Source organism: Anneissia japonica, unplaced genomic scaffold (genome assembly GCF_011630105.1).
Source record: "Anneissia japonica isolate Jap-2015-1 unplaced genomic scaffold, ASM1163010v1 scaffold1306_len716249_cov185, whole genome shotgun sequence".
NCBI classification, from domain to species: Eukaryota; Metazoa; Echinodermata; class Crinoidea; order Comatulida; family Comatulidae; genus Anneissia; species Anneissia japonica.
In genome coordinates this window covers 113083-126860 of record NW_022708971.1, presented here as the reverse complement: position 1 = coordinate 126860, position 13778 = coordinate 113083, and the positions used below count along the sequence as shown (strand labels likewise).

The 13778-nt window shown below is 34.0% G+C and overlaps 1 protein-coding gene across 1 annotated transcript in view; it reads left to right on the top strand.

Annotated features, from left to right (window-relative positions):
- The first annotated feature begins 5315 nt into the window (after positions 1-5315).
- The window catches only part of LOC117106637 (serine-rich adhesin for platelets-like), a 10474-nt gene continuing 2011 nt past the window's right edge, over positions 5316-13778 (top strand). The window contains exons 1-3 of the mRNA XM_033248032.1: positions 5316-5533; positions 7576-12462; positions 12873-13051. Coding sequence (XP_033103923.1) covers positions 5458-5533; positions 7576-12462; positions 12873-13051 — 5142 coding nt within the window. The 5' untranslated portion in view covers positions 5316-5457. The remainder of the gene's footprint in view (positions 5534-7575; positions 12463-12872; positions 13052-13778) is intronic.

Below are 13778 nucleotides of genomic sequence, written 5' to 3'. Positions count from 1 at the left end.
TGATCGGACAAAGTAGAGAAATAAAATTTAAAAACACTGTTTTTGGCTCGACGTCGTAATAATTTATGTAGGAAAAAAGTGGGTTTTTTTAGGCCGATTGGTTCATTGATTCATGTGGAAGAATAGAGGCGCGTACAAGATATGCGCATCGACAACGTTCTACGAACCGAATTCAGATTCGGTGTGACTCTACCTTAAAACTTAAAATAGCGATAACGAACAAATATTATTGATATCGCGTAAGCGCGCACACTAGTATGCGTCATTTTTGGAAAAAAGCAAAGAACATGTTCTTTGGATTTTGCAATGCAGTACAAAGAACTAGGCCTAGGCTAGACCGGGCCTATGTCTTCTTTCTACCTGCACTCTTGGGAAGCTTGTTGACCAACTTTAGATCGATATTGCATTCAGTGTGCTTTTAAATAATTTTATTTGCATGTTTTCTACATAACTGGGATCTTAAAAAGATCAACAACCAGTTAATAGCTGGGCGTAGCCCTGTGCCAACCACAGTGCAATAATGTATACAACAGATTCTGAAGCAACGGCGAACATAATTTACTTTTCACACAATAGACGAGAGTACAAGTTTGTGTCACAAATCAGATTTAGGTAGGCTTTGTTTTTTCAAAGATGTTGAATATAATGAGCATTAAGCATAGTCATATATGCCTAGACCTAGGCCTAGGCATATATTATTATTTTTATCATTACCATTATCATTATCACTATTCTTAACTTCAGACGTTTAATATATGCCTAATTATATAGGCCTAGTAATATTATACATCATATAGTTATATTGAAAGTTTTGTTCCTATTCAAGTCATGTCATTATTATTTAGGCCTATCCATTGTTTATATATTTTATAATATACCGTATATATATATATATATATATATATATATATATATATTGTAATATATATTATATACATGTGTATATATACATATATATATGTATATATATATATTTATATATATAATTATATTTAATGAACACCAATGTTCAATGTTCAATGTTTATTTCCACAATTCAATAATATTATACATTATACATATAAAAATAATATAATATAATAATATACAGATATAATGAATCGTCAAACAATTGGATTTGATTTGTGGAGGAGGCTATATAAGCTAATTAGACTCCATAACCCCCTTGCATAATGGTTTAATCTCCTTACCGTATAGTTACGTTTATGGTTTATGTGGTTTAATATTATTCGTTGCGTATTACGCAATACCTTGAGAAAAAACGTGAATGGTAGAGTATCCGAACGGTAATCGGAAGGTCTTGGGTTCGAATGCGGGACATAAGTTTTTCTCAAATATTTATTATCATCTTTAATCAACACCAATGGAGGTATCCATGCCGTAGTTACTTTCATGTGATTTACTATTATTCGTTGCGTATTACGCAATCCATAGAGAATAAAACGTGTCCTAATGCGAAAACCCAAAGGTGTATACCACTTGGCTTCATAGCTCGGTTGGTAGATCCGAACGATAATCGGAAGGTCTTGGGTTAGAATCCCGTTGGGGACATACCCGTTTTTCTTCTTTATTTATTATCATCTTAAATCATCACCAATGGAGGTAAATCTCCATAGCGTAGTTATATTCATGTTGCGTAAATACGCAATACCTTGAGGGGGGAAAAACGGTGCCCTAATGGGTAAACCCATCAGCTCAGTTGGTAGAGTATCCCAACTTTAATCGGAAGGTCTTGGGTTCAAATCCCGCCGGGGATATACGTTTTCTGAAATATTTATTATCATCTATATATACACATGTTTATATACACATGTTTACATATAATATATTTTTCCAGGCGTTTACCCGAGAGGCCTAATTTGATGAGCCAGAAGCCACAAAAGATCTCGTCAGCAACTCACGGTAAATCAGTCAATGAGTATGACAAACACCATACACAACAGATCGTCTGCTCAAAATTTAAGCGACGAAATTGGTCTTGCGGCTGCAAAGAATATTCCAGGCGAAAAGTCACAATAGATTGGCCTCTCGAAGTTCGACCACTGGAAGACATGCTGGCTAAGGAGAAGCAGTCACGTGATGAGACTATTGACTATAGGAATAGAGACGAGGACGTTGAAATAACAAACGACGAAGCTTCAAATTTGAACCTATTGACAAACAGCCTTATACAATTGATATCTTGATGATTCTCAATCGGTCTGAACTCATAATGAGAGCAGGCTAAAATTCAAATAAACCTTTGAAACAGTAGCAACAAGAGGCGCATTATCGCAGAATAACAATCATATTAACATTAATAATATAATTTTTTTTAATAAATATTTAAATATTAGGCAATTATAGTCAGGTTTTGAGTAGACTATATGAAATAGAAGCCGAAGGAGCCATTATTTCTTGAAAAAAAATTGCCTGAAGCCCGCAGGATTAAAGAAAATTTTGGAAGGAAATAATGGCTGCAGGGGAACACATCACTCCTATGATATTTTCCTGACGCAAACTCACATCAAAATAGCATGTTGCAGTACCCGCTGCTACTTAGAGATTCAATTAACACTAGTCACTAAGCGCAAGCTCGGTAGTTTAGTGGTTATGGTGCCAAGTTAGAGGCTTTTTTGAATGTTTTTCGCGATTATTTGGGAACGTACCGGTAATGAGAATTCATTTAATAATAATAATAATAATAATAATAATAATAATAATAATAATAATAATAATAATAATAATAATAATAAAGTAATAATAATAATAAATAATATTAATAATAATAATAATAGTAATAGTAATAATAATAATAATAATAATAATAATAATAATAATAATAATAATAATAATAATAATAATAATAATAATAATAATAATAATAATAATGAGGCATCTGAAACCAAACGAATCATCAAAGTGCAATTACATTGTTTAGCAACTAGATTCATATTTAAGCATTCGTTTTTATCTTGAAATTATTGATCATACTGTATTTCCTTGGAATTTGATTCTGTATTTAGTTTCTCAGAATGGGAAACCAAATGAATACTCATTAATTTTTAACAACGAATTAACCTCTTTCCAAGCATGACACCGAATAATTAATGTTGTTAAAAATGTTAAGTGTTTCAGCAACTGGAACAAAACTGCTGTATATTATGCATTACAACAATATTTGTTCTTATATTTTGTGCAAATCACTGTGACTAAAGTGCAATCCCTTATATCAGGTCCCACTATTATAGCTAATTTAATCTGATGAGGCCAACAAATTTTGCACTGTATTTAAAAAAAAAAAAAAAAAAAACAACGAGGAGTAGGCCTACAAGTATGAGTGTACAGGAGGTAGGCCTACCGTACCATGAAACCTATAGGGCTTCTTAAAACTGTGCAAGCCAGTAAAATTGAATGTTTGAAGATCAAGACCAATAGGGAAGAAAGAATAATAATGTTAATAATATTAGATAAATTTCGGTTATTGAACATTTTAATTATGCCGTTACTGTGTCGATTTTAAAAATTAATATGTAATTTTTATGTTTAAATTTAATGGCATACATGTCAGATACCGGTAACCACTCAAATAAAAGTACTGGGAACAGCCAGAATGCGCGAGTCATGAGGCTTTTTCATTGGATGACATAATTAATAATTTTATTTCCTTCAAAATGCGGTGCATTTGTTGTTTAAATCTTGTCTGGTTAATTTTTTTTTTTTTTGAAATGTGTTCTTGTATTAAAAAAGGTGGTCACGGTTTCAAATTAGAGGGGTCTTATAATTACAAGCTTTTAAGGGATAGTTGATCAGTTGGTAATTTAAAAAAAAAAAAAAACTTGTTCTCGAATTAGAGGATCTAGAATTGAAGGGTCACTGAACTATAGATGAATTTGTTGACATTGAAACATAGATGTCGAAATGTCGAAAAAAAAAAAAAAACCAAAACATTTTTGTCATATTACTGAATTTATAGAACTCAAAAGATTTAAGTGGCAGCCATTTTGGATTTAGCAAATTAGGTAATTAGTCATTGGCAGAACATGGTAGATTTTGAATATTGTGATCTTTATGGGATTTTGAACATATTTCAATAATAAATCAAAACCCAACCCTCTTTTGCATCTATTTCTGATGGTGAATGATGAATGGGGAACTTTGAACGATGAACAGTAAATGAAGGACGGTGAAAGTTTAAAAATAAACGGTAAATAATGAAAGAATGAACGAATGATGAATGGTGAACGAATCAGTGATCAACCATAAAATTAATGTAGGCCCCCTATGGTGAATTGATGATCAATAAAAAAATTGATTATAAATAATTATTGATTATGAAATAATAACTGGTAAAAAGCGGAGGCATCAGGGTTTACCCGAAGAGATTGATGCGATGTCCCCGGCCGTCGGAGGAGGAAGGATCGATGTTCTGACTGAAGGGGGCATAGGGAATAATCCCCCGGCCGCTCTGACATAGGATTTTGAAAGGCTAATTTAGTCGACTTTAGAGTCGACGAATTGCATTTTCCCGTTCCACGACTGGAGACCGGTTCTCCCTGACGGAAATCCTCAGCCCATACTTCCTCTCCACTGGCACCACCATATTGCTACTAAGAATGATAACACTGACGACCCAATGCGAATAAAATAGAGTAAACCTGCCTTTATCTAAATCCTAGCATTATACTGTATATGACTACCGTTGGTTCATGTTGACACTTCCAATTTGAGTAGTAGAGTGTCAAACGGAAATACATATCGATATCAGCAAAGCTATAATCTTCTGTATTCTACACTTATATTACTACTTTGTTTATCAAGTAAATACCACTTTCACCTTATCGATGCTGTATTATCACACCAATAAATACCAATCGCATGACTGATCAGTTTCCGATGTTCAGATTATGGACTTTGCAATCGAACTCTGTCGATTAGGCCTGATGACATGGAGGGTGGTACTAACAATTATTATAGATTATTGTAGGCGTAATTCCTTCAAATATTTTTGCAAATAATATGTCATACCGGTAAATAACTTACTCTATGTTTTATAATACACCAATTAGCAATCATAGACTATAGACCCAGCTCAGATGATATAATAAATCACAGTGATTCTATGTTGAGCAATTGGACAAGGCGTAAGTTCCCGTTCTTCAATGTAACCGCTGATTGCATTTGATTACCGTGTTTATTTAATATTATGAAATACGGTTTCGCTTCCTTTAAATTACTATTCCATATTATTTGTCACGTGGTGTATCATAATGGTTAACTCTCTGGTAGTTGTATACTTATGACGTCATCGAGTCCGAGATGTAGTATGGTAGCCTGCCAACACCCATTCTATTAATTTGTTTGCTACCGAGTAGTTCGCTACGCCTCTATTAGTACAAATCATCTATGTTTAGCACATCTGAATGCACAGTTGTCTTCTTTATGTTGTAAATTCTCAACACTAATATTTAAACGGGAATGTGCAAATACAGAAGTATGTATCCAGTAAGATTTCTTTTCCAATCGATGTTGGTGGTTTTTGGAGTTTTATCAGGTAGGATATTTTTATACCGTCATTATAGATTACAAGTATTAGGACTCAAATGAAATGGTATTCCGTCACTTAATCTAATCTCTATCTATTATTATTATTATTATTATTATTATTATTATTATTATTATTATTATTATTATTATTATTATTATTATTATTATTATTAATATTATTATTATTATTGTTATTATCATTATTATTATTATCATTATTATTATTATTATTATTAGTAGTAGTAGTATTATGATGATTATTGTTATTATTATTATTATCATTATGTATCGTAGTGCTTCATGACCAGTTGAGGGACTTTTGAGACATTATTTGAATTGGAGATCTATTAGGCCTACCGTCAACATACTCAAGATCTATCTATATCACCTTTTCGGCCAATCCATTAATCACAGATTATGTCCTATCTAATGGCCACTGGATTGCATGTTATATATAAATATTCATAAATGGAAAAAAAAATCGATTTAAAACAATTTAAAAACCATTTAAAATACACACACACAAACAAAAAATAGAAAAAATTTAGTATCAGACAAGAATAGGTTAACAACTTAACTGGGCGACGAGGGTCTTAAATAGTGCTGGGAAGGATTTTACCAGTGCCCCTCATGTATATATACACATGTATATACATACACAATAAGTACATATGTATATATAATACATAATAAGATAATTATTTCGAACGTACAACTTATACGGTAAAATTAGGAAACACATTCGCTATAGTAATTACAATTCAGACGTCGGCGTAGTCATACAGCGCTGAAAGTAGATAATCCGAGTTTCCAATTGGAGAGGCAACCCACTGTGTGATAACAGTTCGCCTTTAACATATCTTTTTTTCAAATTACAAAATGGGTAAAAATATGACACACACATACATACACCCATTACATACATACATACACACACACCTGTCTCTTATACACATCTAGATGTGTATAAGAGACAGTGCTTACCCTGTGTAATTACTACAGTATTTCATCTCCGCCAACCCAGTCTGATCCAGAGAGCAAGCATAAATATCAATGGTATGACCGTTATTGGCGGCCCTGGTTGCAAGAGCTATATATATATATATATAAAGGAACTTTTTGTTGAAGTAATATGATATTAGAATATCATGTTCCATATTCGAGCACTGTAATTTTATCTATTCGTGTATATATAAATATAAATAAATATATATAATGTATAATGAACGTCAAACAAGTGGAATGTACGAATGTGAAAAAAGTAGCCCCAACTGGATACGAACCCGGGATCATTCTGTCTATGAACTTATTTGATCTCTGTTATCAGGTATGGTATAGTATAATAATAACTGAAAAATTTAATTTCAATTATTAACCCCATGTTCACAAACAGAGTACAATGTAATAGAGTGTTTGTGACCTGGTATGGTAAGCTTTCAAAACCTCTTATGTCTTTGCTATATGTTCGCATGTTGGTGAAGAGACTGCCACATAAACAGTGAATATTCATTATTTATCGTTTGCACAAAATTTCCGTGATGAGCATGCAGAGGGCGCACCGTAAACTTAATCTTAAAAATGCAAATTTAAGTTATAGCCGGTAGAATATACATCTTGTAAAACAAAATACTGAACTTAAATTTATATAAATCCATTTTTACACTTAAAATTAACTTGAAATTATTTGATGTGAATAATAAATAAAATTTAAATTTTAAAAAAATCATTTTTTGTTAGTGATATATATATATATATAATACCACAATCATTTTCAACCGTAATACCATATAGGCAAGGCCTAATGAATTTTATTATAAAACTCGGTACAAAACAAACATGTTTCGGCAAATCATTCGCCATCTTCGGTGTATATATATATATATATATATATTTCAAATAAACATTTTATAGATATTTTTGTATTTATATGTATTTTAACCTGTTAGTGGCGGTTGTTATCGCTGTTGGTTAGTACGAATAAAACGAAAATAAAACACATTTAAAATAAAATTATAAATAATAATGTAATAATATTCTTTATTTTTCTAGTTGTAAGTGCTTCAGATGCTATTGGCTTAACACAGGCAACAACAAGTACATCGACCACAACTACAGCAACACTTCTGGCACACTTAGAGACAGTTTCTAGTATAAGTTTTCAATCTGATCAACCAACTTTATCGGAGGTATCGTCACCTCCTGTGACCGTTACTGACCATACTGTAACTAATGATACACACGACACGGCAACGGAATCTAACCTTACTACAACGTCTTCAAAAAATACTGAACAACAAATCGATTTTGTCACAACCAAATCAATGGTTGATAATGAGAGCGAAACTAACAGTGCTACAGTATCTACGGGCATGACAGAAACAGGAACTCATTTTGCTACAACACAGTATCCTACAGTCTCTGAACGAACTTCAATGCTAGTAGATTGGTCAGGGACTAAAACCACTATAGCTGATTCTACGACAAACATATCCATTCTCTCAGATACCACGAAATCATTAACAGAGAATGCTACACAAGATGTGTTGACCCCTGGCGTAACAGAGCTCCATACAATGTCTATGGAAAACACTAGACCATTTTTAAAGACAGGCACCGAGACAGAATCTGAACTTACTACATTCGTCAAAGAAAACACTGACTCAAGCTACGCTACTACGCATTCCACAGCAGGTACCCCTACTAGGACTATAACTGAACTTGCTACGTCATCGATAGATAGCACCAAAATAAGATCAATGAATACTACAACAGATTTACCAAAAATCTCAACACAAAGATTACCAACGGGTATAGTGGCGTCTGAATATCTGACCGAAAGCAATTCAGCAACTGATATTCAAAAAGTAACAGAACCTGAATCAAGTACAGAAAGGACAGCAGAGACAATTACTGAAGACACTACAGATTCACAGCAACAGAATTCCACAACCACTGTTCGACAACTAACAGAGGCACAGATGGTCAGTGATGAAATCGTCACCGTAGTATCGACTGATCAATCCACACAACCTCAAACTAAAACGGATTATCCTACATTTTCCTCTATATTCGATGATAATAATGTAACTCAAATTAAAACTGATGAGCAGCCTACATTACATACCGAAACAATAACTAAGGGTCAGACAGCTTATTCATCACCTACGGATATCGTATTTGATACTGCTACAGCGTCTGTGCCAACAGCATATGGCACGGTTGAAATTTCGACAAAGTATCTATTGACCGAAATAACAGATACAACAGATAAATTGTTGCTAACTTCTTTAACAGAACCCTTGAAAACGACCTTACAAACAGCCACCCAACCAACAAAAGAGAGTACATCACTTGCAACAGACTCAGTGACTCAGATTCACAGAGTAACAGACACTATGATGACAAATTCTCAAACAGAAGTTTTGAAATCGTCTCAACAACCAGATGCGGAACAAACAACAGAGAATGTATCATTCATTGAAACTGAACCAATTAGTGAATTTCCACCAGAAACAGATGCAACCATGATAATGTATTCTACAGAATCATCGACTATACAACCAGACACTCAGTTAACAACAGAGAGTGTGTCAGTTCATGAAACAGACTCAATCACTAACACTATAACAGATAAAACAATGCTAATGTATTCCACAGAAATCTTGAAATCTACAACACAAGCAGATACAAAGACAACGTCACGGAGTGTCTCAGTTTTTGAAACAGACTCAGTTACTAATGTTCATACAGTAACAGATACACCGATGTTATCGTCTTCAACAAAATCATCAACCAAACAACAAGATACTGAGCCAACGTTACAGAGTGTCTCGGTGTTCGAAACAGATTTGTTGACTACATTTCAGCCAGAAACACGAACATCAAGGATAACATATTCTACAGAATTGTTAACTTCTACTATACAACCAGTCACTGAACCAGTAACAGAGAGTGTTTCAGTTTTTGAAACACACTCATTGACTAATGTTCACACAGTAACTGATACACCGATGGTAACTTCTTCAACAAAATCGTTCATATCTACGCAACAGCAAGATACTGAGCCAACGTCGGGGAGTGTCTCACTTCTTGAAACAGAAACATTGACTAAACTTGGGACAGTAACAGATAGAGTAATAATAACGTATTCAACTGATTCCTTAAAACCAAATACTGAGTCAACATCAGAGCGTGTTTCGGTTTTCGAAACAGACTCAATGAATACATTTCAGCCAGAACCAGAAACATCAAGTATAATGTATTCTACAGAATCTTCAAATTCCACTGTACAATCAGATACTGAACCAGCAACAGAGAGTGTATCTCTTCTTGAAACGGCCTTAGTGACTAACGCTCACACAGAAACTGATACACCAATGTTCACTTCTCCAACAAATGCATTGAAATCTACAAAACAACAAGATACTGAGCCAACATCAGATAGTGTCTCAGATTTGTTGACTAAACCTCAGACAGTAACCGATACAACAATGATAACATATTTGACAGATTCTTTGATATCAACTATAAAGCCAAATACTGAGCCAACAAAGAGTGTTTCAGTATTTGAAACAGATTCAATTACTGAATTTTATCCAGAAACAGAAACATCGATGATTCTGTATTCTACAGAATCTAAAAATTCGACTATACAGCCGGACACCGAGCCAACAACAGAGAGTGTGTCAGTTCGTGAAACCAACTCAGTTACCAACGTTTACACAGTAACAGATACAGCGATGCCAACTTATGCTACAGATTCTATAAAATCTACAACGCAGTCAGACACTCAGACGAAACTAGAAACTGTCTCAGCTTTTGAAACAGAAACAGTGACTAAGTTTCAGACAGTAACAGATGCATCGACGTTAACTTCTTTAACGCAGTTTTTGGTATCGACTGTGCAAGATTTTGATCCAACAACAGGGAAGAGTGTCTCTGTTGCGACTGAATTTGACACAGTAACAGAAACAACGATGATAACTTCTCCAAAGGAATTTTATAAAACGACGCTACAACCAGATACTGATACAACAGTGAGTACAGTTTTTGAATCAGTCTCAGTGACTGACTTTCAGACAGTAATAGATACAACAATGTTCACTTCTTCAACAGAATCTTTATTGTCTACCACACAATATGACACTGAACCCTCAACAATTATTGTTTCTACTCTTGGAACAGAGTCAGTTACTGAACACGATAAGCATACATCGTTGCAAACTTCTTTAACAGACTTTTCGATATCAACTTTACAACCAGATATTGAGCCAACAACGGAGAGTAAATCATTTCTTGAAACAGCAACAGGTTCAACGTTGCTAACTTATTTTACAGAAGTTTTAAAATCGACTAAACAACCAGACACACATCCAACAAAAGAAAGCGTATCTGCATTTCAAACAGATTCAGGGACTACATTTCAGAGTGTAACGAATGCAACAGACGTTGTGCAAACTTCTACATCAATTTCTACACCCAATATCTTTACAGAAACGGAGGTTATTACAGAATATAAGACAGATAAAATGACTCTAATGTTATTAACTTCTAATAGTAACGAGAAAACTAGTTCTTTTATGACAACTTTATTAACTCCGACCATTAACTCAAGATCGTCGGAATTGAGAACAATAACTGAATCTTCGCCTGTTACTACACCTTTAATTCTATCAGGATCTAGCACTAATGTAGAATCTGAAACGACACCAACCACTGAACGAGAAGAGATTGCTTATTCCTTGATTACAACCTTAGTAACTGAAACCATAGACACCAGACCAGCATCGACTCATACAGCAGGAACCATTTCACATACAGAACCTAGTACAACAAGTGTTGGTGTAACTGACTTTCAAACTTTCACGAATTTTCAAGACATTACAGAAACAATACCGTTTACACTAACAGACAATGAAACAGTTACAAAATCTGCTACAAATACAGTAAATACGTATTTGACAACCAATCGCTCGATGACTCAGTATCAAACTAGCAATTCAATGACAGGCATTAAAACAGACAACGATTTTCTCACCCTTCGAACTACAAGCGAAGACCTCCCGACAGAATTGCCTTCCAAAAGTCTATCATCGTCAACAGTAGTATATCAAACAACACAAGCTGCTTTTGAATCTACATCTATTATTTCAAATCCAACCGAAGTAGGCACGCCAACACACGAGAGTTCGTTGACAACAGTTACAACAGAGAGTGTTGGTCAAACGACTGAATCAAACACTGTAACATATATAACCGACCTGATGAAAGAAAATGCAACAGAAATAGGTCGAATAACTAAACTAAATAATATTACACAATTCGGTACGGAGGTACCATTTGAAACTACAAAAACAGGTAATAAGAGTCAACCAAGTACGAATGGCTTTTTTACTACTGAAGAAATAACAACAAAATTAAGCCAGTCGAGTCGTCCCAGCATCACCATAGAAACCACTCCAGAACAGACAACAGCAGATTTAGATTATACTACTCATACTGCTACTTCATATAAAACCACCACTGACAATCTAGCTCAGACAACTAAGTCCACCACAATGCCGCATTTTACCACAAGTCATATATCAGAGTCAATGGATTTAGGCTCATCCATACAAGCAACTAATTTCACATCTACCAGTCCGGATACTACATCATCAGAAGCAACTGAGGTATCTCAAACAGATAATAGAGTAACATTTGCTACTACAGATAGCAAGAAAACTTCAATCAGTCATACACTGAGCAGGAATGAGACTGACACAGACGAACCGACAACACATCGGGATAATATGACGTCAAAAATGTCATCGAATTCTAGAAAATACTCAACTACCGGTACTGATTTTTACACATCGGCTACAGTTCGAGTTTCAGAAATAACAGATAGGAATAGATCAAACGAAACTGGAACAGAATATACCAAAATGACCGCAGGTATGTTGAAGTGTATTTATAATGATATAATTTTATATTAAAGCATTAAACTATAAATTAGCGTTATTAACGCCAGTTGTCATGGCTTAGTGACGTATAAATAAGTTGTGTTACAGTATTTGTTTTTTTATTGTTTTGTTTTGGTTTTTTTTTAAAATCATATTCTAAATTACCGTAAGTGAATATTTACTTTAGAAGAGGCCTATATGATACCTGAATATTTTTAATAATTTGATTATTTTTTCTTATATATAATAATATTTATAATACATTTTTTATTTGTAGGCCTAATATTTTTTGTGTAAAATTATTTTAAATATATCTATTACTCTCGATTTAAGCTGACTTGAAATGACCTTGTATTACCCCAGTGGTGCTTTTAAGCTACGTAATTGTGTTTGCTTGTACAGGTACAACAGCTTTTGATAATGTCAGTAAGCCTGTAGTTTGGAAACTTGTCGGATGGGTGGTTGGTTCCTTCGTTTTACTGCTGCTCATGAGTACAATATGCGTGTATTTTGTATATTATCATACATGTTACAGAGACAGACGACGGGAAAAACCAGTAGGCATTTCGTTAAGACCTTCGGTAAGCATCCACATCTACTTAACGGTAACTCAAAATCTTAGTGATTTACATACATTTATAACCTATTTGAGATATTTGAGAAACAAATATCAGAATCATAGTGTTTACCGTACAAATGTGTATACCTGCTCGTAACGACTCTATAAAAATGTGTTATGTTTATCTCCAACTAATGATTCATAACCTTAATTTGTTAAACATTGTAGAAACGACTAACGGATTATATGGTATTTAGGAGGCCTTCTTTGAAATGGTCATTTAGGAATCCTACTTAGAGATGGTCCTAAACCATCTACCATGGCGCTTGTTTGGCACTTTAACCTGCAATGAATATTTTTTTTATTATCGTTTAATGTTTTAATTGATGCTCTTATGCCATATAAACTGTATACTGTAGGCTTATACAGTACAATCCATCCCGACATGCACACAGACACGGATTTACTATCTCAATTTATTTTCATTCACTTAAGCATACAGTAAAGTCTGTCATCAAATAGCAATCATTCACACGAGAACACGTTATTAATAGTATGCTGACTAGGTCTCAATTATTTTTATGTGAGTGCGTCAGGAATATGATAGGAGTGATGTTTTGCCCTACCTGACGTGCTTTCGTACCGAATTCTCAGTACGATCCCAATTCTCGCGAAAAAAATTCGCAAGTGATTAGGGTAGTCAATAATTTAAACGTTAAGCCAAACAAATAATCCGTCAGTGTTAGCTA